The 21,938-nt window shown below is 35.5% G+C and overlaps 1 protein-coding gene across 6 annotated transcripts in view; it reads left to right on the top strand.

Annotated features, from left to right (window-relative positions):
• The window catches only part of ARID4B (AT-rich interaction domain 4B), a 132,558-nt gene that overhangs the window by 69,725 nt on the left and 40,895 nt on the right, over nucleotides 1-21,938 (top strand). For all 6 annotated transcript variants that reach the window (XM_057531041.1, XM_057531043.1, XM_057531042.1 and 3 more), the window contains exons 8-15: nucleotides 4,791-4,929; nucleotides 8,661-8,740; nucleotides 10,465-10,541; nucleotides 11,708-11,862; nucleotides 17,814-17,886; nucleotides 19,590-19,684; nucleotides 20,724-20,821; nucleotides 21,577-21,820. In XM_057531041.1, coding sequence (XP_057387024.1) covers nucleotides 4,791-4,929; nucleotides 8,661-8,740; nucleotides 10,465-10,541; nucleotides 11,708-11,862; nucleotides 17,814-17,886; nucleotides 19,590-19,684; nucleotides 20,724-20,821; nucleotides 21,577-21,820 — 961 coding nt within the window. The remainder of the gene's footprint in view (nucleotides 1-4,790; nucleotides 4,930-8,660; nucleotides 8,741-10,464; nucleotides 10,542-11,707; nucleotides 11,863-17,813; nucleotides 17,887-19,589; nucleotides 19,685-20,723; nucleotides 20,822-21,576; nucleotides 21,821-21,938) is intronic.

Here is a 21,938-nt window from a genome sequence, read left to right as displayed (position 1 = left end):
TGTTATCCTTCAGAAAAAGGATAAAGCATAATAAGGCTTATAATGATATTTGTTAGAGATTATTTGTGGGTACAGGTTCTACCCAGTGACAGTGCTAAGATTTACCCAATAGACTAGTGATTTGTACCTGCAGACCTTTAAAAAAAATTTTTTTTGAGATATAATTCACATGTAAAATTCACCCTTTTAAAGTATTCACTGGTCAGTGTTTTTTAGTATATTCACAACATTTTTACAACCAGCACCACTATCTAAGTCCAGAAGTTCTTTTTATTATTCACTGCTTTATTCTGATATGAGAATTTGATTCTAGTTTCCTTCTTGATAAAAATTGGGAAAAAATTAAAACCCTTTTAGTAAGTCTGTACATGTTCTTATGTTCTATATGTTTTAATCTCTAAGAAGCTACACATTTTCAGTCTTCCTGATACTGACTAATACAGATTTTTTTTTAATATATTTACTTTATTTATTTATTGTTTTTGGCTACATTGGGTCTTCGTTGCTGTGCATGGGCTTTTCTCTGATTGTGGAGAGTGGGCGCTACTCTTCATTGCGTTGCGCGGGCTTCTCATTGCGGTGGCTTCTCTTGTTGCGGAGCACGGGCTCTAGGCACGTGGGCTTCAGTAGTTGTGGCACGTGGGCTCAGTAGTTGTGGGTCGCGGGCTCTAGAGCGCAGGCTCAGTAGTTGTGGTGCACGGGCTTAGTTGCTCCGCGGCATGTGAGATCTTCCCAGACCAGGGCTCGAACCCGTGTCCCCTGCATTGGCAGGCGGATTCTTAACCCCTGCGCCACCAGGGAAGCCCCTACTAATACAGATTTTTAGTTTACGGTACAAAATTTGAAACTGAGTTAGTTGTTTGAAAGAATAAGGATCATTAAAGTCCGAATTGCATTTCAGAGATTGAGCCTCTGCAGTTTCTGGCTCAATTTTATATTTGTACCTCATCATTTGATATTCTTTGGCAAGTGTCTTGTCTAAAGTTCTTCTTACTTGATTTACAATTAATTTACAGTTAATAGTGATGTGTGATCAGCTTTAAGTGTCTAGCTGTTAGTTTGTTTGGTAAACATTATCATGTAATTAGCTTTGTTTCCAGTGGCATAATCAGACGTTATTTCAGAGACAGTATGTTATTTTGTTGTGGCTCTATAAACACATACCTGGTACCAGAGAAGCAACAGTGTCAGAGGGGAATAAACACCAAGCAGACTCTCTGCTTGTTCTATCTTTGCTCCCTTAACATATTTCTGATGCTCATTTATTTTAGTATATCAGTTTATTGAGTACTAGTCTTATGTAAACAATTTCCTGGCTAAACTCCGCTAAAAGGTAAAGTTAAAAGGAGCCTTAGGTATAATGGTATGGTTAATACTGGTTGTATACATTATACTGATTGTATACATTTTGCGATTTCAGGAGAAATAGAAATCAGAAGTACCACAGTAAAAAGAAATAAACCTATTCAGTTCATTTACTTAGTCAACAAATATTTATTGAGCATCTGCACTGTGCCGAGCACTGTTCAGGTACTTGGGATATATCAGTGAACAAAACAGGCATTTATAAAATCTCCGGGGCACTTCCCTGGCGGTCTAGGAGTTAAGACTCTGCGCTTCCACTGCAGGGGGCATGGGTTTGATATCTGGTTGGGGAACTAAGATCCCACATGCCCTGCAGTGTGGCCAAAAAAACCCCTCTGCCTTTAGAGCTTACATTCTCTCGTATGCGGGGAGATGGACAATACAGAAGAAAACAGAAGAATTAAGTAAATTATGTAGTATGATAGATTTGTAAGTGCTGTGGAAATAATAAGAGTAAGGTTGGGCGGGGGGATTGGGATGGGCAGGTTATAAATTTGAATAAGGTGATCAGAGTAACGTAATTGAGGTGACATTTGAACAGACACTTAGAGGAGGTGAAAAAGTTTCCACATGTCTGGGGATAAAGCATTCTAGGCTGTTTTCTCTGCCAAGGGGAGGAGTAGTTGGTGGAGAAAGTGGGGTCAGGGGATCTTCTGTTTTTTTTTTTTTTTTTTTTTAATTTTTTTTTTTTTTAATTTTATAGCTACTTTATTTATTTATTTATTTATTTTTTTGGCTGTGTTGGGTCTTCAGTTCGTGCGAGGGCTTTCTCTGGTTACGGCAAGTGGGGGCCACTCTTCATCGCGGTGCGGGGACCGCTCTTCATCGCGGTGCGCGGGCCTTTCACTATCGCGGCCCCTCCCGTTGCGGGGCACAGGCTCCAGACGCGCAGGCTCAGTAGCTGTGGCTCACGGGCCCAGCTGCTCCGTGGCATGTGGGATCTTCCCAGACCAGGGCTCGAACCCGTGTCCCCTGCATTAGCAGGCAGATTCTCAACCACTGCGCCACCAGGGAAGCCCGATCTTCTGTTTTTTTAAGTGGGAGAAGTAACAGCATTTTCTTAGAAATAACTATACTGGTAGGACTCAATCTAGTAGAGGCAGAAAAATTGATACAGGAGAGAGAAGCGAGCATTGCTGGAATAAAGGCTTGAGTAGGTGAGAGGGAGGAGGAAATCTAGTCCACGAGCGGGGAATGGTTTTGGAGTGGAGTCTGGACATGATGTGAGGCGGATGGATGTTTTATGTAGCCGGTCAGTTTACATTTATATATATATAACTTTCTCGTGTCTGGAGTCTTCACATTTGTGAAGTCTTACGAAAGAAATTAGAATTTTCTTTACTGTTGCAGATGACTTTGTTAGCCAAGTAAAGCCCAGTTTTCTCTTTCTATGTTTTACAGATTTGATTAATGTTATTTGTGACTTTGTGGCTTTCTGTCTTGCTAATGATAATGGCATAAAGGGTGTCCATAAAACCCCAGCTGAATGAGTCTTCTGTGACTCCTTTGAAAAAAGCAGTAATTATGGTTTTAAGTTTGGTTGTGTTGTCCTTGAGAAGTTCTTCTAATCAAGTAGAAATCAGACTTGTGAAGTCTGTCATTATTATCCCAAGCTTTGTGCCAATTTGTAAGGTTTTATGCTCTGCTAATATGAAGGTATGTTGGTTTTTCCTGCTACCTATTACCTACTTTCTAAGTAAGGGTTAAACTGCTTTAAGTGCCATTTGAAGTACAGTAGTTCTACTCAGTAGCAAATTTTGAAGATTTGCTTTTTTTTTTTTTTAAATTTATTTATTTTATTCATTGTTTTTGGCTGCGTTGGGTCTTCGTTGCTGTGCGTGGTCTTTCTCTAGTTGCGGTGAGCGGGGGCTGCTCTTCGTTGCAGTGCACGGGCTTCTCATTGTGGTGGCTTCTCTTGTTGTGGAGCACGGGCTCTAGGCACACGGGCTTCAGTAGTTGTGGCACGTGGGCTCAGTAGTTGTGGCGCACAGGCTTAGTTGCTCCGCGGCATGTGGGATCTTCCCAGACCAGGGCTCGAACCCGTGTCCCCTGCGTTGGAAGGTGACCACTGCACCACCAGGGAAGCCCTGCTTTGTTTTTTTATCAGGGGACAATTTTTGGGTTAATTGAGTGATCACTGAAATTAGATAGTGATATTCCCCCATCACTCTAAAATGTTTAATAGTATTATAATAGGTTTTGCTTCCTTTATATTTACGTTGGAATATATAAATATAAAAGGATGACATTTATATTGTTATCCTGTTTTATTTTATAAAAATATCATTTTTATTTTATTATATTTCTAATTCTCTTGCAGTCTATTTATTCAGCATTCTTAGTATCATTACTTATTCTGGGCTTTTTTTTTTGATTCATAAAGCTCATTTAATTTTTATTGGAGTATAGTTGCTTTACAGTGTTGTGTTTCTACTGTACAGCAAAGTGAATCAGCTATACGTATACATATGTCCCCTCTTTTTTGGATTTCCTTCCCATTTAGGTCACTACAGTTAGGTCACTGGGCATTTTGAGCACAGTTATTAGAATCTGTTTTCTTTACCACTAATTGTGGGCTTTCTGGGAACCAGATTCAGAATTTGTTTTTGTTTTTGTTTTCCTTTTTACTATACTTTCCTCTAACATCAAATGGATGGTTTTGGATAGTTCCTTTTTCTTTTTTCTAACTTACTAGTCCAGTATACAATGTAACTGAAAGGAATTTTTAGCATAATACAAAAGAACCATATTGTGCATCTTATGAATATGTAGTTTGTGTATATTTGTTATTAAAGACAGCAGTGGTGATCTCTTACCAGAGTGTTTCCTCTCCCCAGCCTGACCCCCATTAATAAAGATCTGCCTTCCCCTTTTTAAAATTAGCTTTGGAGGAATTCCCTGGCGGTCCAGTGGTTCGGACTCCAGTGCTCTCACTGTGGTGGCCTGGGTTCAATTCCCTGGTTGGGGAACTGAAGATCCCATAAGCCGTGTGGTGTGGCCAAAATAAATAAATAAATAAAATTAGCTTTGTACTGGGAGTGTAAAACTACCACCTCCAGAATTCCTTTAATCTGAGAGGAGGATCTAGGATATTTTAGTGCAGTACCGGGATGCTTCATATAGAGCCTTTAGCTTTTTGATAATTTGGGGACCAGTGTTATTCTGTTCTGATTTTTCCCTTAATCTTTTAAAATAGCACTAAATAAATCCAGAAGATTTTTAGGAAAATGGATTGCTTTCCTCTAATGATAACCTTTTTAAAATTGTTCTTTAGAAATTTAGAAAATTATTTAAAAATTTAAATTAGCCATTCTGTAGGTTGTAGGAAACGGGGTAAGATTTCTAGAATACCTGTATTCATCAGCTTGGTGTGCTTATTCTTTGTGAAGATAAATAGAAATATTTCATTTTTTTTCTTTCCCTAGACCAGAGGAAGAGTCTTCTTCATCCTCCAGTGATGAAGATGAGGATGATAGGAAACAGATTGATGAGCTGCTAGGAAAAGTTGTATGTGTAGATTACGTTAGTTTGGATAAAAAGAAAGCACTATGGTTTCCTGCATTGGTGAGTAACTTCAGTATGAAAGAGTTTAACTTTCAACTATATAAGTTCATGAAGAAAACAGTTGATTTTCTTACTAGTGTTTTTTCATAGGTACAAAATGGGGAAATGGTTTTAGCATCATTCAGGTCACACAAAATTACTTTGAAAGTTATTTCTGAGTACAAAGAACTCCTGCAGTCATCCGAGAAAGGATGAAAATCATGATAATTTTAGAGGCTAGGTATGTTACACTGCTCAATTTTGGGTGAAAAATTCCTCATGCAAACTTTTAAAACTTCTAAATCTACCATGCAAAAGGCTGCAAAAGAAGAACAGAATCTTGTTTTCTACTGTTGTCTACAAATGATATCAATTTTTCATCCTTTTTGGTAAACACTTTGTATTCTTTATCCCGAGTGTTAAGTGTTTTGCACAAAATAAGTGCCCAATAATTGTCAACTCTTACAGTTACAATTAAAACTGATGAGGGCAATTATTTTAATAAATTTAAATACTTTATGATACGTTTGTACTTCTGCATATATCCATCTATCCATTACACATTTATTGGATGCCTGTTATGTGTAAGGATTGTGCTAAGGTCTTTATGCTGATTATGAGGTATGTATTATTTATCCTCATTTAGAGATAAGGAAACTGAGTGTTAGAAGGGTTAAGTAACTTGTCAAGCTTTGGGTTAATGGCAAGCTAAAAACTTAAGTGTCAGTGTATGTGATCATTTCTTTTTTCCTAAAGCACTAAGATTCTTTGAAAGAATTTCTTTTGAAAACATGTTTTAAAAGAGCTTTGTGTGTCTTTTTCTAAAACAAAAGGAACATTAAAATTTGCACTTTAGTATTTTCAGTATTAATTTAAGATTCTCTCATCATAATTTCTAAATAGCTTCCTTGATGATGAGAAAAATATTTAAAGATATACAATACTGAAAGGTTAGTAATCTGCTTAGTCAACGATTTTATCATTATTTTAAAAATCTTAGCATTAGTGATACATATTATCCTCCCCACAAATTTGAGATCTTTTGGAAAGTGATAAATAATTTTTGTCAACTAGAGTGTGAAATTGTGTTTTGAATCAAACAATCTTGACATAATCACATAAACAGTATTTGCATTTCTATTTTTAAAATTAGTGTTTATAAATTGAGTAAATTTTAACAAGTGCTTGGTAACATCATGTTAGAGAACAATTGCATACTTCTAGGAACTATTAATAGCCACCATGTTTTGAGCACTTACCCTGGCCAGGCACTGTGCTAGCTTGTTCATGTAAGCACATGGTCTCATTTAATCCTAATTGAGGCTGAGACATAAGTGGTATTTACCCCCATTTTAAGGGGAGGAAATCTTAGCTTCCCTGACTCACGCAGTCCTCTTTTTTAGTTTCCTTCACTGTTTCTCCTCTAACCAAGCTTTAAATGTTGTTGTTCAAGGTTCAGAATATATCACATTGTATTCTCTTTAGGGTGATCTCATCCCCTTTTATAGCATTGGTTGCAGAGATAATAAACTGAAATGTCTTAGGGACCAAAGAAAATCACATGCATGGGTGAATGGGATAAAATGTGGATTGTAGTTCCTGTAACAGAATGGAGAGTGAACCCACTTACACGCCATCGTCAGCACTGGCCAAAGCTGTCACGTGTATGGTTTTCAAAATCCTAAGCTCGTGAGAAAGAAAAAAATGTGTGATTTTGGCTCACAGTTTTAGAGCCCTGATATTTAGACTGTTTACTCCCAAGTTTACAGCTTAGAGTTCAGACCCCTACTCTGAGCTCTGGACCTGGGTATCTATCTATCATTATCTCCACTTGGCTGCCCTTTAGTCACCTCAAAATTTAATAAGACTAAAGCTATATTTATTCTCTCCTCCCTTATTCCCAAACATGACCCTTCTCCGTTGTTTCCTCTCCCTGTGAATGACACCATTTGCACGAGGCAGAAGTGTAAGCATCCTCTTCTCTGTCATCTCTCCACTTCCCTAATTATCTCTAAAATTTCTTGTTCCTCTAATTTGCCATCAGCACCAGTTTACATCCAGGTCACCATCTCTCACCTGGAAGATTTGCAGTAGCTTCATCTCTTCCAACTCTTGTCCTTCTCTGGTCCGTTTTCTTTATGACAGTCAAAGTAATCTTTTAAAAGGCAATTCTATTATGACATTATCTTGCTTTGGATCCTTCCCTTGAAGAGTTTAGATTTTATCCTCAGAATTAACATGGCCTACAAGATTGACAAATCTGAACTCTGCTTACCTCACTTATTTAGCCCAGGCAGAAAGTTAGCTACATTGACCTTTTGCTTCCTAGAATGGGCTCCACTGCTTGCTGTGTTAGGCCCTTCGCATAATCTGTTTCCTCTGCTTGCAGCGCAGCCCTGTGGTACACGCGTGTACACACATACATCCTTCGTCAAGCCAGTTCCTACTCAGCTTTCAAAGCTGAGCTTAAATGTTGTGTCCTCAAGAAACTGGTCCCTGACCACCTAGATAAGGACTTATCACAATAGCAGTTAAATAAATGTGCACTTACTTGTTTAGTGCTTGTCTTTCCAGCTAGACTACAAGCTCATTGTGGGGAGGAACGGTGACTGATTAGGCCTCTGTGGTCCAGTACGGTACTTTGATGAAATAGTTAATATTTGTAGAGTGGCTGGATGAATGAATGAACAGGTATTAAGTACTTACTTCTGGACTTTTTTGAAATGATAGGAAAGTTTTCGTAGATGCTAATGCATGTAAAAGACTTTCATGAGTGAATTATTTCATAATGCCATCAACATTTAAGCAACGCTTAATGCAGTGCAGTTACAATTATGGAAATTGTTAACCTTTTAAAGACTGAACTAGAACTTACCTGTTTCTCACTCCTCTCAAACCTGTGGTGAGAATACATGCCTTTATGAACTATTGTGTCATTTTTCAGAGCTAATGAGACAGTCCTTAAAACAAATCTGTCATATTTAGCCCATTTTTCATTAAAAACTATAACTATACTGTTGTTCTTGGTATATATAGTGGGCTATCTCGGGATTAAAATAATAAAAATTTATAGGTGTCTTAACGTTAGTATTACCTTTGGGAAGGCATGCTTTATCCTTACTTTAAATAATAGTTGAGATGACTTCAAATAAAATAAATCTTTTATTTTGTTCATAATAAATCTTATACAGACTCCAGGAAGGTACCCAGCTTAAAATGCTTACTTTTTAGAGTGGGTAGTATTATGGAGAAATTTTAGCATGTGTTAACGTGTATATTTAAATGTAAATAATCAGTAGAACGTCGTCTCTGTCTTTTTTAAGATAGAGAGTGCTCTGATTAAGGTTCTGATATCTGATCCCATTTTGGTCCCTGCTGTTCTCTTAGCCCTGCTGCAGATCCTTTGTTAGGACTAGCTCTCCCTCTTTTTCCACCCCTGAGCTACTCTCATTCCAGCTTTCTATTTCTGCCTAGACTTGGTCCACAGCTTCAGTCTAGTCATAGCCACAGTTCTGCTCTCAACACCGTGCCTGTGTCAGAAAACAATGTGGATAATCCAGAGAGCTGGAAGGATAAACTTAAAATTACTTGTGTGTGTTCCCACATGTGTGTGTAGCTGTTTACCCTCAAACTAAAATTAGTTTTTAAATTTTAAGCTGAAACTATTTTGAAAAAGATTTAAATAATTGATACTTATATAACTATCTATAAATGTGCTTTTAGTTATAATAGTTTCACACTTTTTTTAAAAGGTGGTTTGTCCTGATTGTAGTGATGAAATTGCTGTGAAAAAAGATAATATTCTTGTTCGATCTTTCAAAGATGGCAAATTGTAAGTATAATTCACTTGGTATGAAAAATATGCTGTTTTTCCAGATTGGGATGGTAAATTATAAGTTAGTTATTTCCAATGACCTTATGCTTTTCCTTCTCATCATACAGAATGTTTCAGAGTATGATCATTTTTCGTATTATCATTAAGTATAGTAGTCTTATGATATGTCTTTTCTTGTTCATTTGGTCTTTTCTAAACTAGACTCTAAGTGCTGTCTAATTTGTCAGTATTTGCCTGTGTAATAGCTGATGATTTATTGAGGAAAATTCGATATATCTACCACATCTAATACTTGATTGATATTGATATATTTATTGTTTTTGAATGTCTAATTAGGATCTTCTCTCATTTTTAATTATGTCTACACGGGTTAGTGTTACCCTGTTGTGTAACATGTGACTTCTGCAGTAGGGCTGAGGATTAAAGTGAGTTACTATAAATGTATGTTAAGTATTAAGAAAGTGACCTTTCATGTAGAACTTTTCTGGAACTGAAAAACTATGTTTTTTTCTTTCTTGAAGAATTGTGTGACTAGAAAATCCATGTATTTTATATTTTGCCTTATTGGGTGACTATACTTTAAAAGAATCATCATGCTTTAAGATTGGTGGTCGGGTTTTCAAGTTCTGAAATGTGATTTTTAAAAACAATCTATATGAAACTCACTTTCACAAAATGGAGATAATCAGAGAAATTTGAACATTGAAATTGAATACTGGTTTGATGATATTAAGAAATTACTGTGAATTTTTAAATGTGTGATAGTGATATGGTTATATTTTTAAAAGAATTTTCTTTTAAAGCTCCGTAATGAAATAGTATAAATTAAATTATATAATGTATGTCTGGGATTTGCTTCAAAATAATCCAGCTGGGGTGGGAGGTGATAGGTAGGGGTATAAATGAAACAGTGACTCTGAATTAATGATTATTGTAGTTGGGTAATGGATATGTGGGAGTTCATTGTACTGTTCTGTCTACTTTTGTATATATTTGAAATTTTTAAATAAAAAGTTCAAAAAAGCAGGCTGAAAAATGTATTTGGAATAATTTTTAGGCTTTTGTGGGTTGGTTGAGACAAACCAAGTGCAGAAAAGATGAATGATGATTTATTAGTGTAAAACAGGAAATATATATGATGTATATGATAGAATGAACCTCTCCCAGTTGCTTGCATCCAACCCCTCCTTATGGTTGCTAAGTTCCGTGAAAAACCTTAAATTATATATTAGAAGTTTGCTTGTGAACCTAGAATTCAGTTTAAGAAAAAATTGTTATATTTTACATTATAAAATAGTACATGTTCTTCCAGTCTTAAATTTAGTAATTTCTTGTGCTTATCCTAAGATGATGGCCAATTCTTGCTATTTAACTTATTTTTTATTGGATTGATGCATTCTGCTATCCAAACATTTTAATTTATTATTTTCAGTGTTTCAGTATTTTTAGTATTGCATTTAGCTAAGTCCTCTGATATTTGAGAATACCTTGTTGTTTATAAAACATCTCTTAAGGTGGGGTCCTTCTGTAGATGATTACATATTTTAACATCCTGCCTAGCATTTTATTTGGGACTTGCAACCCTGTATGCAATCATTTTCATTGTAAATGTCAGTATTCCCATGTTTTCAGTATCTTTCTGTGGTAGGTAATTGGACTCTTAATTAATCTCTGTTGTATTTTTGTGGGTTTTTTCCTTTAAAATTAAAAAAATAATATAGTACTTCAGTACCAAGAAAGGATGTCCATGAAATTACTAGCGACACTGCACCAAAGCCTGATGCTGTATTAAAACAAGGTAAGGATAATCTTGGAACAAATTATAGTTAATTTAAAAACTGATGGGGAATTCCCTGGTGGTCCAGTGGTTAGGACTCTGGAGCTTTCACTGCTGGGGCCCGGGTTCGATCCCTGGTTGGGGAACTAAGATCCTGCAAGTTGCGTGGCATGGGCAAAAAAAAAAAAGTAAAAAGTATTTCTGAAGATTAAATATTCTTTTGGTCTTAAAATTGTTTTTAAGTCTTTGAAGTTACATTTGGTTCTTTGTGACATACTTTTGTAAACCCACGTGCCTTTTGTTATCATAGGTATTCTTTTTCTTTTTTTTAGCTTATAATTGGGACAATAATCTAAAAATGGGAAAGAAAAATATCATCAGCTGTTACTGTAGTCTGGCTTTTGCCTAGTAAATAAAATATTAGTTCCTGAGGATGGTAGAAACAGGAATCAAAGTAATTTTGATTTGGCATTTCTTATAACCGTAGTTCTATTTTATTAAGGAATACGTGATAATTGCATCTCTTACTTGATTTTTGGCATTATAAATAGCTGTTTATTTTTTCTTTGACGGTGTTCACTGAATCAAATAATATGCTATGTAGACTGGTTAAAAATCATCAAGAATTTATGGTTTAGAATTTATTTCCATGTATTATAAAGTGAGAATAACTGTCTAGCTAATTTTGGTTTAAGCTAATTGTTAATATAATTTTAATTCAGGCTTAACGAAAAATGTAGAGGACATATTTATAGTATATTTTCAGGTATTGTGTGTTATTACAATGACTCTGTGCCTGGTATATAATACTGTTTAATAATCTCTTTTTTTTTGATAAAACGATTAAAGATTTACCTATCTTAAAGTGTTTTTTACTAGACACTCTTAATTTTCATTTAAAAGAAGAAAACTGCCCCTTTTCTCTTGTCTTTGTTTGAACCTAAGTCACCTTCAAATGGTAGCAGTTTTGCCATCTATAAAATGGGTGCCTAATGCCTAAGATTGTTAAGATTAAATGAGTTGCTGCATGGGAAAACAGTTAGCACAGTGCCTAGCTCATAGCAAACACTTCATAAATGCCAGTGGTGGCAGCACAGTAGTTTTTTATTTCTCTATCCTGTTAGTAGTTTTAGACAAATCAGTTGTCTTAATTTCTCCAGTTGATACAGTTTATGGTCTCTTTCCAGCCTTTGATCAGGCACTTGAATTTCACAAAAGTAGAACTATTCCTGCTAACTGGAAGACTGAATTGAAAGAAGATAGTTCTAGCAGTGAAGCAGAGGAAGAAGAGGAGGAGGAAGATGATGAAAAAGCAAAGGAGGACAACAGCAGTGAAGAGGAGGTGAGTAAACATGGTTCACGCCTTTTCAAGTGAAGGACGCGTGCTTCCTTTGTGCGTTGGGATTTGGCTAAAGTCATCAATCGCTTAAATATTTTTAGCATTAGAAGTATTTCATAATACAGTTGTGCTTGTGATATTCATCGTAATCAGGTAGTTTGCTTGCTTACCTTAAAACAGAAATATGGTCTTGTGAAATTAAAAATATTAAGTATAGTTATCTCAGTAACCTCAAAAATATTTCTTAATCTTCAGTCCATAATGTATGTGTCGAATCAATGTTATACACCTGAAATTAATATAATATTGTGTCGTCTATACTTCACTTAAAAAAATAAAAAGGGAAAAAAGTGTTTCCTAATCTTACTGTGCTTTTTGTTTATCAGATGGTTAAGGAAATCCCTACCTAATATAGGAAAACTCTACTTTCATATGCTTTTTACCATCATGTAGACAGCTGTCACCTCATAGTATGTTTACATCTGCATATTTTATTAAAATACCTAGTAAAGTGTAAAATATGTCTTCCATCTAGTATTAAAGGAATAAATAGCAAAGAAAGTAAAGATTAATATCTCTTTGATTCAGAGAATCTTAAATGACTTTATCTAATACAAGTGATAGTTCTAATTAGATCATAAATAAGACATCTGTCAATTTATATGGATCAAGGAGCTAAATTTAGATTTTATTGTAGCTGTTACTTTAGGTCTAGCAATGACAAGTACTGGGAAAAGATGCTCATAATATTACTAGTGACATTACACCACTGTGCTCTTTAATGGTTTGTTGGACAACTTTATCACAGTTATTGGGGGAATGGTGCAGATAGTGAAGCTGCAGTACGTGGCCATGAAGTGAATTGTATTTAATGTTTCTAGGAAACAAAGATAAGTTAATGTCAATATGTAATATTTTAGGTAAGTTATGAAATTCTGCCATTTAACTGTAGTAAGCAACTAGTAATGAAATAAGATTGTTTTAGAGTTTATGTTTTATAATATAGTGATCTATGACAGTGTGTAGTGTAAAAGTTTCCCAGGCTTCAGTCTTCTTCCCCACTGCCTTTTATTTAAAGTGCTCGGAGCCATCAGTTCCTTGCTTAAAACCTCTGCAGTTGCTTCTTATCACTCTGAAAATCAAGCTTCACTTTTAGAACCTCCCTTTGTAGTCCCACCCCTGCCTTTTTTTATATTACTTCCCTTGGTATACCCTCCTACTTTTTGGGGGGAGGTGGGGGCGTTGCTGTGTGGTGCATCTTGCAGGATCTTAGTTCCCTGACCAGGGATTGAACCCAGGCCACAGAAGTGAATGTGCTGAGTCCTAATCACTGGACCGCCAGGGAACTAACTCCCTACGCTTCTACTTATGAATATTATGTTGCAGCAACATCAAATTATATAGCTCGTTTCTACTCACCTCTGCACAAACCAATACCTCTGCCTACAGTGCCCTCCCCCATCAGCCTGACACAGTCCTGTTCGGTTTTTTAAATCCTACTGACATGTCCCCTCTGTAAAGGGAAACTTTCTGAGAACTATCACCTTCCTCACCTTAGGAAAAGTTAATCACTTGATTTGCTAATCTAAACTACTACTATTCCTTGTAGAAATTTTTGCCTACATATATACGTGTACATACATTTATTTTCTTTTTTTTTTTTTTTTTTTTATCCTTTTAATGTGTTGTTGGATTCTGTTTGCTAGTATTTTGTTGAGGATTTTTGCATCTATATTCATCAGTGATATTGGTCTGTAATTTTCTTTTTTTGTAGTGTCTTTGTCTGGTTTTGGTATCAGGGTGATGGTGGCCTCATAGAATGAGTTTGGGAGAGTTCCTTCCTCTGCAATTTTTTGGAAGAGTTTGAGAAGGATGGGTGTTAGCTCTTCTCTAAATGTTTGATAGAATTCACCTGTGAAGCCATCTGGTCCTGGACTTTTGTTTGTTGGAAGATTTTTAATCACAGTTTCAATTTCATTACTTGTGATTGGTCTGTTCATATTTTCTGTTTCTTCCTGATTCAGTCTTGGAAGGTTATACCTTTCTAAGAATTTGTCCATTTCTTCCAGGTTGTCCATTTTATTGGCATAAAGTTGCTTGTGGTAGTCTCTTAGGATGTTTTGTATTTCTGTGGTGTCTGTTGTAACTTCTCCTTTTTCATTTCTGATTTTATTGATTTGAGTCCTCTACCTCTTTTTCTTGATGAGTCTGGCTAATGGCTTATCAATTTTGTTTATCTTCTCAAAAAACCAACTTTTAGTTTTATTGATCTTTGCTATTGTTTTCTTTGTTTCTATTTCATTTATTTCCGCTCTGATCTTTATGATTTCTTTCCTTCTGCTAACTTTGGGTTTTGTTTGTTCTTCTTTCTCTAGTTTCTTTAGGTGTAAGGTTAGATTGTTTACTTGAGATTTTTCTTGTTTCTTTTGGTAGGCTTGTATAGCTATAAACTTCCCTCTTAGAACCGCTTTTGCTGCATACCATAGGTTTTGGGTCGTCGTGTTTTCATTGTCATTTGTCTCTAGGTATTTTTTTATTTCCTGTTTGATTTCTTCAGTGATCTCTTGGTTATTTAGTAACGTATTGTTTAGCCTCCATGTGTTTGTCTTTTTTACGTTTTTTTCCCTGTAATTCATTTCTAATCTCATAGCGTTGTGGTCAGAAAAGATGCTTGATATGATTTCAATTTTCTTAAATTTACTGAGGCTTGATTTGTGACCCAAGATGTGATCTATCCTGGAGAATGTTCCGTGCGCACTTGAGAAGAACATGTAATCTGCAGTTTTTGGATGGAATGTCCTATATATATCAATTAAATCTATCTGGTCTATTGTGTCATTTAAAGCTTCTGTTTCCTTATTTATTTTCATTTTGGATGATCTGTCCATTGGTGTAAGTGAGGTGTTTAAGTCCCCCACTATTATTGTGTTACTGTCGATTTCCTCTTTTATAGCTGTTAGCAGTTGCCTTATGTATTGAGGTGCTCCTATGTTGGGTGCATATATATTTATAATTGTTATATCTTCTTCTTGGATTGATCCCTGGATCATTATGTAGTGTCCTTCCTTGTCTCTTGTAACATTCTTTATTTTAAAGTCTATTTTATCTGATATGAGTATAGCTACTCCAGCTTTCTTTTGATTTCCATTTGCATGGAATATCTTTTTCCATCCCCTCACTTTCAGTCTGTATGTGTCCCTAGGTCTGAAGTGGGTCTCTTGTAGACAGCATATATATGGGTCTTGTTTTTGTATCCATTCAGCCAGTCTATGTCTTTTGGTTGGGGCATTTAATCCATTCACGTTTAAGGTAATTATCGATATGTATGTTCCTATGACCATTTTCTTAATTGTTTTGGGTTTGTTTTGGTAGGTCCTTTTCTTCTCTTGTGTTTCCCACTTAGAGAAGTTCCTTTAGCATTTGTTGTAGAGCTGGTTTGGTGGTGCTGAATTCTCTTAGCTTTTGCTTGTCTGTAAAGCTTTTGATTTCTCCATCAAATCTAAATGAGATCCTTGCCGGGTAGAGTAATCTTGGTTGTAAGTTCTTCCCTTTCATCACTTTAAGTATATCATGCCACTCCCTTCTGGCTTGCAGAGTTTCTGCTGAGAAATCAGCTGTTAACCTTATGGGAGTTCCCTTGTATGTTATTTGTCGTTTTTCCCTTGCTGCTTTCAGTAATTTTTCTTTGTCTTTAATTTTTGCCTCTTTGATTACTATGTGTCTCGGCTTGTTTCTCCTTGGGTTTATTCTGTATGGGACTCTCTGCGCTTCCTGGACTTGGGTGGCTATTTCCTTTCCCATGTTAGGGAAGTTTTCGACTATAATCTCTTCAAATATTTTCTCTGGTCCTTTCTCTCTCTCTTCTCCTTCTGGGACCCCTATAATGCGAATGTTGTTGCGTTTAATGTTGTCCCAGAGGTCTCTTAGGCTGTCTTCATTTCTTTTCATTCTTTTTTCTTTAGTCTGTTCCGCAGCAGTGAATTCCACCATTGTGTCTTCCAGGTCACTTATCCTTTCTTCTGCCTCAGTTATTCTGCTATTGATTCCTTCTAGTGTAGTTTTCATTTCAGTTATTGTATTGGTCATCTCTGTTTGTTTGTTCTTTAATTCTTCTAGGTCTTTGTTAATCATTTCTTGCATCTTCTCAATCTTTGCCTCCATTCTTATTCCAAGGTCCTGGATCATCTTCACTATCATTATTCTGAATTCTTTTTCTGGAAGGTTGCCTATCTCCACTTCATTTAGTTGTTTTTCTGGGGTTTTTTCTTGTTCCTTCATCTGGTACATAGCCCTCTGCCTTTTCATCTTCTCTGTCTTTCTGTAACTGTGGTTTTTGGTCCACAGGCTGCAGGATTGTAGTTTTTCTTGCTTCTGTTGTCTGCCCTCTGGTGGTTGAGGCTATCTAAGAGGCTTGATGGGAGGCTCTCCATACATTTATTTTCTATTTGTTTTCTCTCCTACTAATCTGTAAGCTCCTCAACGGTAGGGACTCTGTCTTACTTTTACTCTGTCGTAGTGTGTAATGTGTAACAGATGATCAATAAGTATTAGTTATCAAAACTTCTGTCACTTAGATTTATGTTTTACCAATGTTTTTGTATAAGCAGATCTGGTTTCCAGTTTAAACATTTTTTTTTAAGTTAAATAGAAACTTCACTTAAATTTTGTTGCAACAGGAATACATTTGACAGTTTATGTAAGTCAAATATTGTACCTTGGGGGCATTTAAGATAATATCTAGAAAACAGATTTCCTTAGACTTACATCTGACTACCTTACCACAATCCAGTGTATGTGGACCATGTTTAAGTTGAGAAATACAGATTTATCCTGAGCAAACTAATAATTGTCGTTGATTCTTCTCTTCCAATTAGCAAGCATAATAGTTTATCAACATGAGTTTTTGTTGTTTTAACTTCCTTCCTTTTTTCTGCTAGCTTATAAAATAAAGAGGCAAATCTCACTCAAACAGTGGCTTTAGGCTCATGATTTTTAAAACTAAAATGATTTATTTAGACTACCAGTTGAAAAGTATGCTCCTGACTTTTACTATTAGGACTACATTTGTTTCAGCCAGAGTAACTGTAAAGCCTAGGTGTATGTTTTGAATCACTTCCTCTGCGGTTACTCCTGATCATGTTCTGTAATGGCAGGTGCCATCACTTTTTTCTCTTCGATTTGACTCAGCACCTGGCGTAGCGCCTACACTTACCGGTGCTCATTAAATGTTTGTTGAATGGCTTGACAGTCACTGAATTGATGAGTTCTTCCATCTCACCTGCTACCCTGCTCCTTGCAGGTTGCTTCAGGACCAGCTCCCTACTGCCACAGCCCCTGGCCACAGCAGCAAGAAGCTAGTCCCTCCCTTGTAATTGATAAATCGGGGAACTATTTTATTACTTGAAGATTTCCCTAAGTCTGAATCTTCAGGTATTGTAGATCAAGTTTGTTCCCCACTTTACTGATTTTATAAGCTCGAAGCACTATACAGTGGGGCCGTATATAATGAAGGATAATTGTAGTTGCAGTTAATGGGACCCACACTTGTTTAGTTCCTTGAGGAGCAATAATAGAGTTAGTTTTGATGGTGAACCCTGACCCAATTTAATATAAGTGAGAGTAGGTCTTCTTGAGCCTATGACCCTGATGAAAGACTAGATCTCTGATCTGGTAAAAAGTTCGTGAATCATTTTGCTGGTCTCATTTCTTACATGAGCATTTACATTCACTATTGTCACTATTGAGATACCTTTTAGGACATATTTCTCTGTAAAGCATAAAATGTTCAGGCTTTCTGGTTTTGAATAGCTTAGTGTTAAGAAATAATTTTAATTTGGTAAAAAGCCTTTGAAATATTCTAGTATTAGTCTTTGCTGTTGGTAGGAAATCTACTTGTGTTAGTAAAATGCTTAACTGAGGAAAATAATATTCTGTTCTTCTGTGACTAAAATTAGGAAGAAATAGAACCATTTCCAGAGGAAAGGGAGAACTTTCTTCAACAGTTGTACAAATTTATGGAAGATAGAGGTGAGTGTTTTTTCTTTTATTCATCATGAATGTAGGTATCAGATAATTAATATCTTAAAGTAAGAATTCTGTTTCTTAAGCTGCATGTCACTGGTAATCATGGCTATCTTTTTGATTTCCAATCACCAGCATCCTAGTATAGTGTCTGTCACATAGGAAGTGGAATATGGAATTTGACAGTATTTTGATGGATATTATGGCCATGGACCCATAAATTACTGTATTCTGTCCTGTCTGTCCCCCCACTCATTTATGGAAACCCCCCCACCCAAAGAACTCTTACACTAGGAAACAGTAGCAGAATGGGAATCAGAGTACCATTTTACTTGAGCCTACATACATGCCTGTAGAAAAGCCTCTTCTCTAAAATCACTGTTTGCTATTCCCAGCATGTGTGTGTGTTTGTGTATGTGAGTGAGCGAGAGAGAGAGAGAGAGAGAGAGAGAGAGAGTGAGCACACATTCTAAGATGGGCCTTATAAGTCTTCTTACAACCTAGCCACATAGAACTAAGAACAGAATTAAACCATCCATAGAGAAAGGTGACCAAGTCTCAAGGTGAGCCTGGGCTTAACTTATCGAATCTGCTTTTGTGGTTTAAGAAATAAGAGCATTGGGGGAAAGAGGAATGGGTACCTAGCAATAACTTTTAATTTGCAGTGATGATGTAGTCCACCGGTAACTATGGCCCTGTTACTCTCTTTCTTATCTGCTGTTCAGAGTATAGTTTCTCCTTTCCTGGGAAGATGCTAGAAAAGGAGTGGTGAGAGGCAGAAAGCTTTCTAGCTTAAGGAGAAGGACAAAATGAATGAATAATACTTGAAAGTGCTACTGTGCTCTGTGAATTAATGTTTTTTTAATCCAGTTTTGTATTGTTGATGAGTAGAAACTGGCTTGGTCTTCTTTTTGCTCTCATAAATCATAGTGGCTACTACAATGTGGGTATCTTTTTATTCTTCAATATAAAATGTCCTTGATTCCTATATTATTTATTTGTATGAATGGAGGCTTGGCCTAAGAAGGCAGGCTATTTCTTAAGCTTTTTTGTGTAAGATAAATAAAAAAGTGAAGAAAATGAATAAAATCCAATACTAGAAAAGAGTGAAAAATGTGATTATGCCAGTCGTATGTTTTTTGGAAAGGGCAGTAAGTTTTGTATCTCTATCCTGTTGTTTTCTCTACCACATCCTAACAGTTTGATAGTTTTAGTGTCCTTCTACATTTTCATTTTTCACATGTTAGAATAAACAACACCATAGCTTTATTCTAGAATTATTCTTTAGAATAGTAGAAAATTAGTAAAATACAAAGGAAGTATCATAAAGATAACTCTCATTGTGACGCAGTTGCCCATCAATTATCTCAAAACTTTTTTCAGTTCTACCAAACCTTGTTACTCTGATTTTTAAAAATTTTTGTTGGTATTCTATTTTGCTTCATTTAATTTATTCTTTTGCTCATCAGGGGAATGAAAGTTGAATGAAATCATATAAATAAGGTTTCAAAAATCTGATATAGGAAAAAAAAATTTTTAATGAAATGGGTTTAAGTACTAGATATCATGTTTTTGATTAACAAGGGATTTTTTTTCCTCATATATACACACTTTGCACTATGTATATTTGGTGGTAATGTTTGAATCTTTTCAAAGTTTAAGTTAAAAATATAGCATGGTTCTAATATATTTCGTGTTTCCTTTAATAGGCACACCCATTAACAAGCGACCTGTACTTGGATATCGAAATTTGAATCTCTTTAAGTTATTCAGACTTGTACACAAACTTGGAGGATTTGATAGTGTAAGTATTACGATCAAAAGTGAAACATGTTTTTCATACATGTTTTCTCATCTAAAAATTATCTAAAATTGTCTATTAATAAAAACCTAAGAATAAAAGGAAAAGAAAATGGAGAGTACAAGTTAGAAACAGCTAGCTTCCTCAGTCCAAATTTAAATTTAATTAAAGATTTTAAAAAATGAGCTTTCTGATTTACTGTTAAATTTGTCAAACTTTCATAAACTACCTGAGTTATAACACAACCATATTAGTGGAAATTCTTTCTTTCTCTGTCTCTTTTCCATTAGACTATAAGGGGTCTGTCTTAATATTCTTTATATCCTTAATCTCTACCACTGTGCCTTATATATGTAGAAAACATTATTTGCATATATATGCAGAAGATCTTTGTTGAACTGAAGAAATTATCTTAAGGTTGCCATGATGTATGGTGCCCATCCAGTTAAGACTATTCTGGAGGAAAAAAAAGTATTCTGCATTACTAAGATTCATCAAATTGCTTTGATTTATTAGCTTATATATTTTATGGGAAATCATACATCATTAAAAAATTTTTATCTCTGTCTTTTCATTAAGATTTTGATTTAGGAATATGGATGTTTTCTTATTTATTATATATAGCAGGGTTTCTTTAAAAGTCAAGTGGGGACTGCTTGGCAGTCCAGTGGTTAAGACTCCGTGCTTCCACTGCAGGGGGCGCCGGTTCAATCCCTCGTTGGGAAAGTGGGATCCTGCATGCTGTGCTGCGCGGCCAAAAAAAAAGAAAAGTCAGATGGCCTAGTATTTCAACATTTGTAATTCTCTGAGATTTGTTAGAGTACCGAAACTTACTTTAAAACATTGTTGTAAACCAGAGTTTTGATTTAGAATTTATCAAGATTGATATTTTTCATTCCTTGAGACTGGAACCAACAAATATAGGAATATTTGTGTGTATACACACACACACACACACACACACACATATATAGTATTTATCAAACTTTTATCACATTCCCACCTTTTAATTTGGGAGTTTTCATTTCACTTTGTCTGTTAGATTGAAAGCGGAGCTGTTTGGAAACAAGTCTACCAAGATCTTGGAATCCCTGTCTTAAATTCAGCAGCAGGATACAATGTTAAATGTGCTTATAAAAAGTAAGTAGGTGTACTTGATATAGCTATATTCAATATTTTACCTAGAAAGCAGGATGGAATTTACCATATAACTGAGGCTAGTAATTTCTTCTAAGAAGAAATCCAGAGTTTTACTAGAGTAATCACTCTATAATAGCGTTTTCTAGAGTGTATTCCATGAATACTAGATCTGTGAGAGTGTCTGTGAAGAAAGTTTTTGTGGCCAAGTAAATTTGGAAAGTATGTGTAGAAGTTAAAATGCCGAAGTTTTAAAGTCAAATAAACCCAGGTTCGAGTCCTGGTTCTGCCGGTTATTTGCTTTTTGTGCCCTTGGACCATTTATTTGTTCTCTCAAGCCTCAATTTCCTCTTTTTTTAAAGGAGATGATACTGTTTGCCTCATAGGATTACTCTGATGAGTTAATGAAATTTTACATGCACTCAGAGGTCCAGTGCCTGGCATATAAGAAGTGCTCAACAAATAGATGCTATTACTAATTCTTCTAATAGCTACTGTTGTTACAATTACTACATTTAAGAGGATGACTGTCTTTTCACTTTTAGCATCTTTTTTTAATGAATTTATTTTTCTTTGAAAAATGTTTCTGTTTGAGTAAAAAAGATTGGGAAGAACTAAACTAGAATAAATTTGAATATTAACATAGCTCAATATCTGAGCACTTAAACAGGAGAAATGAACACATATTTTAAGAACTACAACTCTACAATAACATTTCAAAATGTTTTCCCAAATGTAACTTCTTTTCATATTTCCAGATACTTATATGGTTTTGAGGAGTACTGTAGGTCGGCCAATATTGAATTTCAGATGGCATTGCCAGAGAAAGTTGTTAACAAGCCTTGTAAGGAGTGTGAAAATGTAAAAGACATAAAAGTTAAGGAAGAAAATGAACCAGAAATCAAAGAAATAAAGATTGAAGAGGAGGAGAATGTAATACCAAAAGAAGAAAAGCCTACCGAAGAGGGTATTGAAAGAAAGGAAAATATTCAGCCCTCTCTGGTAAATAGGATACTGTTGATAGTCCTTTGCCTTCTTTGGTGCATTTTCTACATCCTCTGTAAAGATTACATAGTTAATTTATTATATAATTTTATACTTTATTGTTCATGCACTTTCT

This window comes from Balaenoptera acutorostrata, chromosome 16, assembly GCF_949987535.1.
Source record: "Balaenoptera acutorostrata chromosome 16, mBalAcu1.1, whole genome shotgun sequence".
Classification (NCBI taxonomy): Eukaryota; Metazoa; Chordata; class Mammalia; order Artiodactyla; family Balaenopteridae; genus Balaenoptera; species Balaenoptera acutorostrata.
The sequence above is the reverse complement of the archived record's forward strand: the minus strand, read 5'-3'. Positions and strand labels throughout refer to the sequence as shown.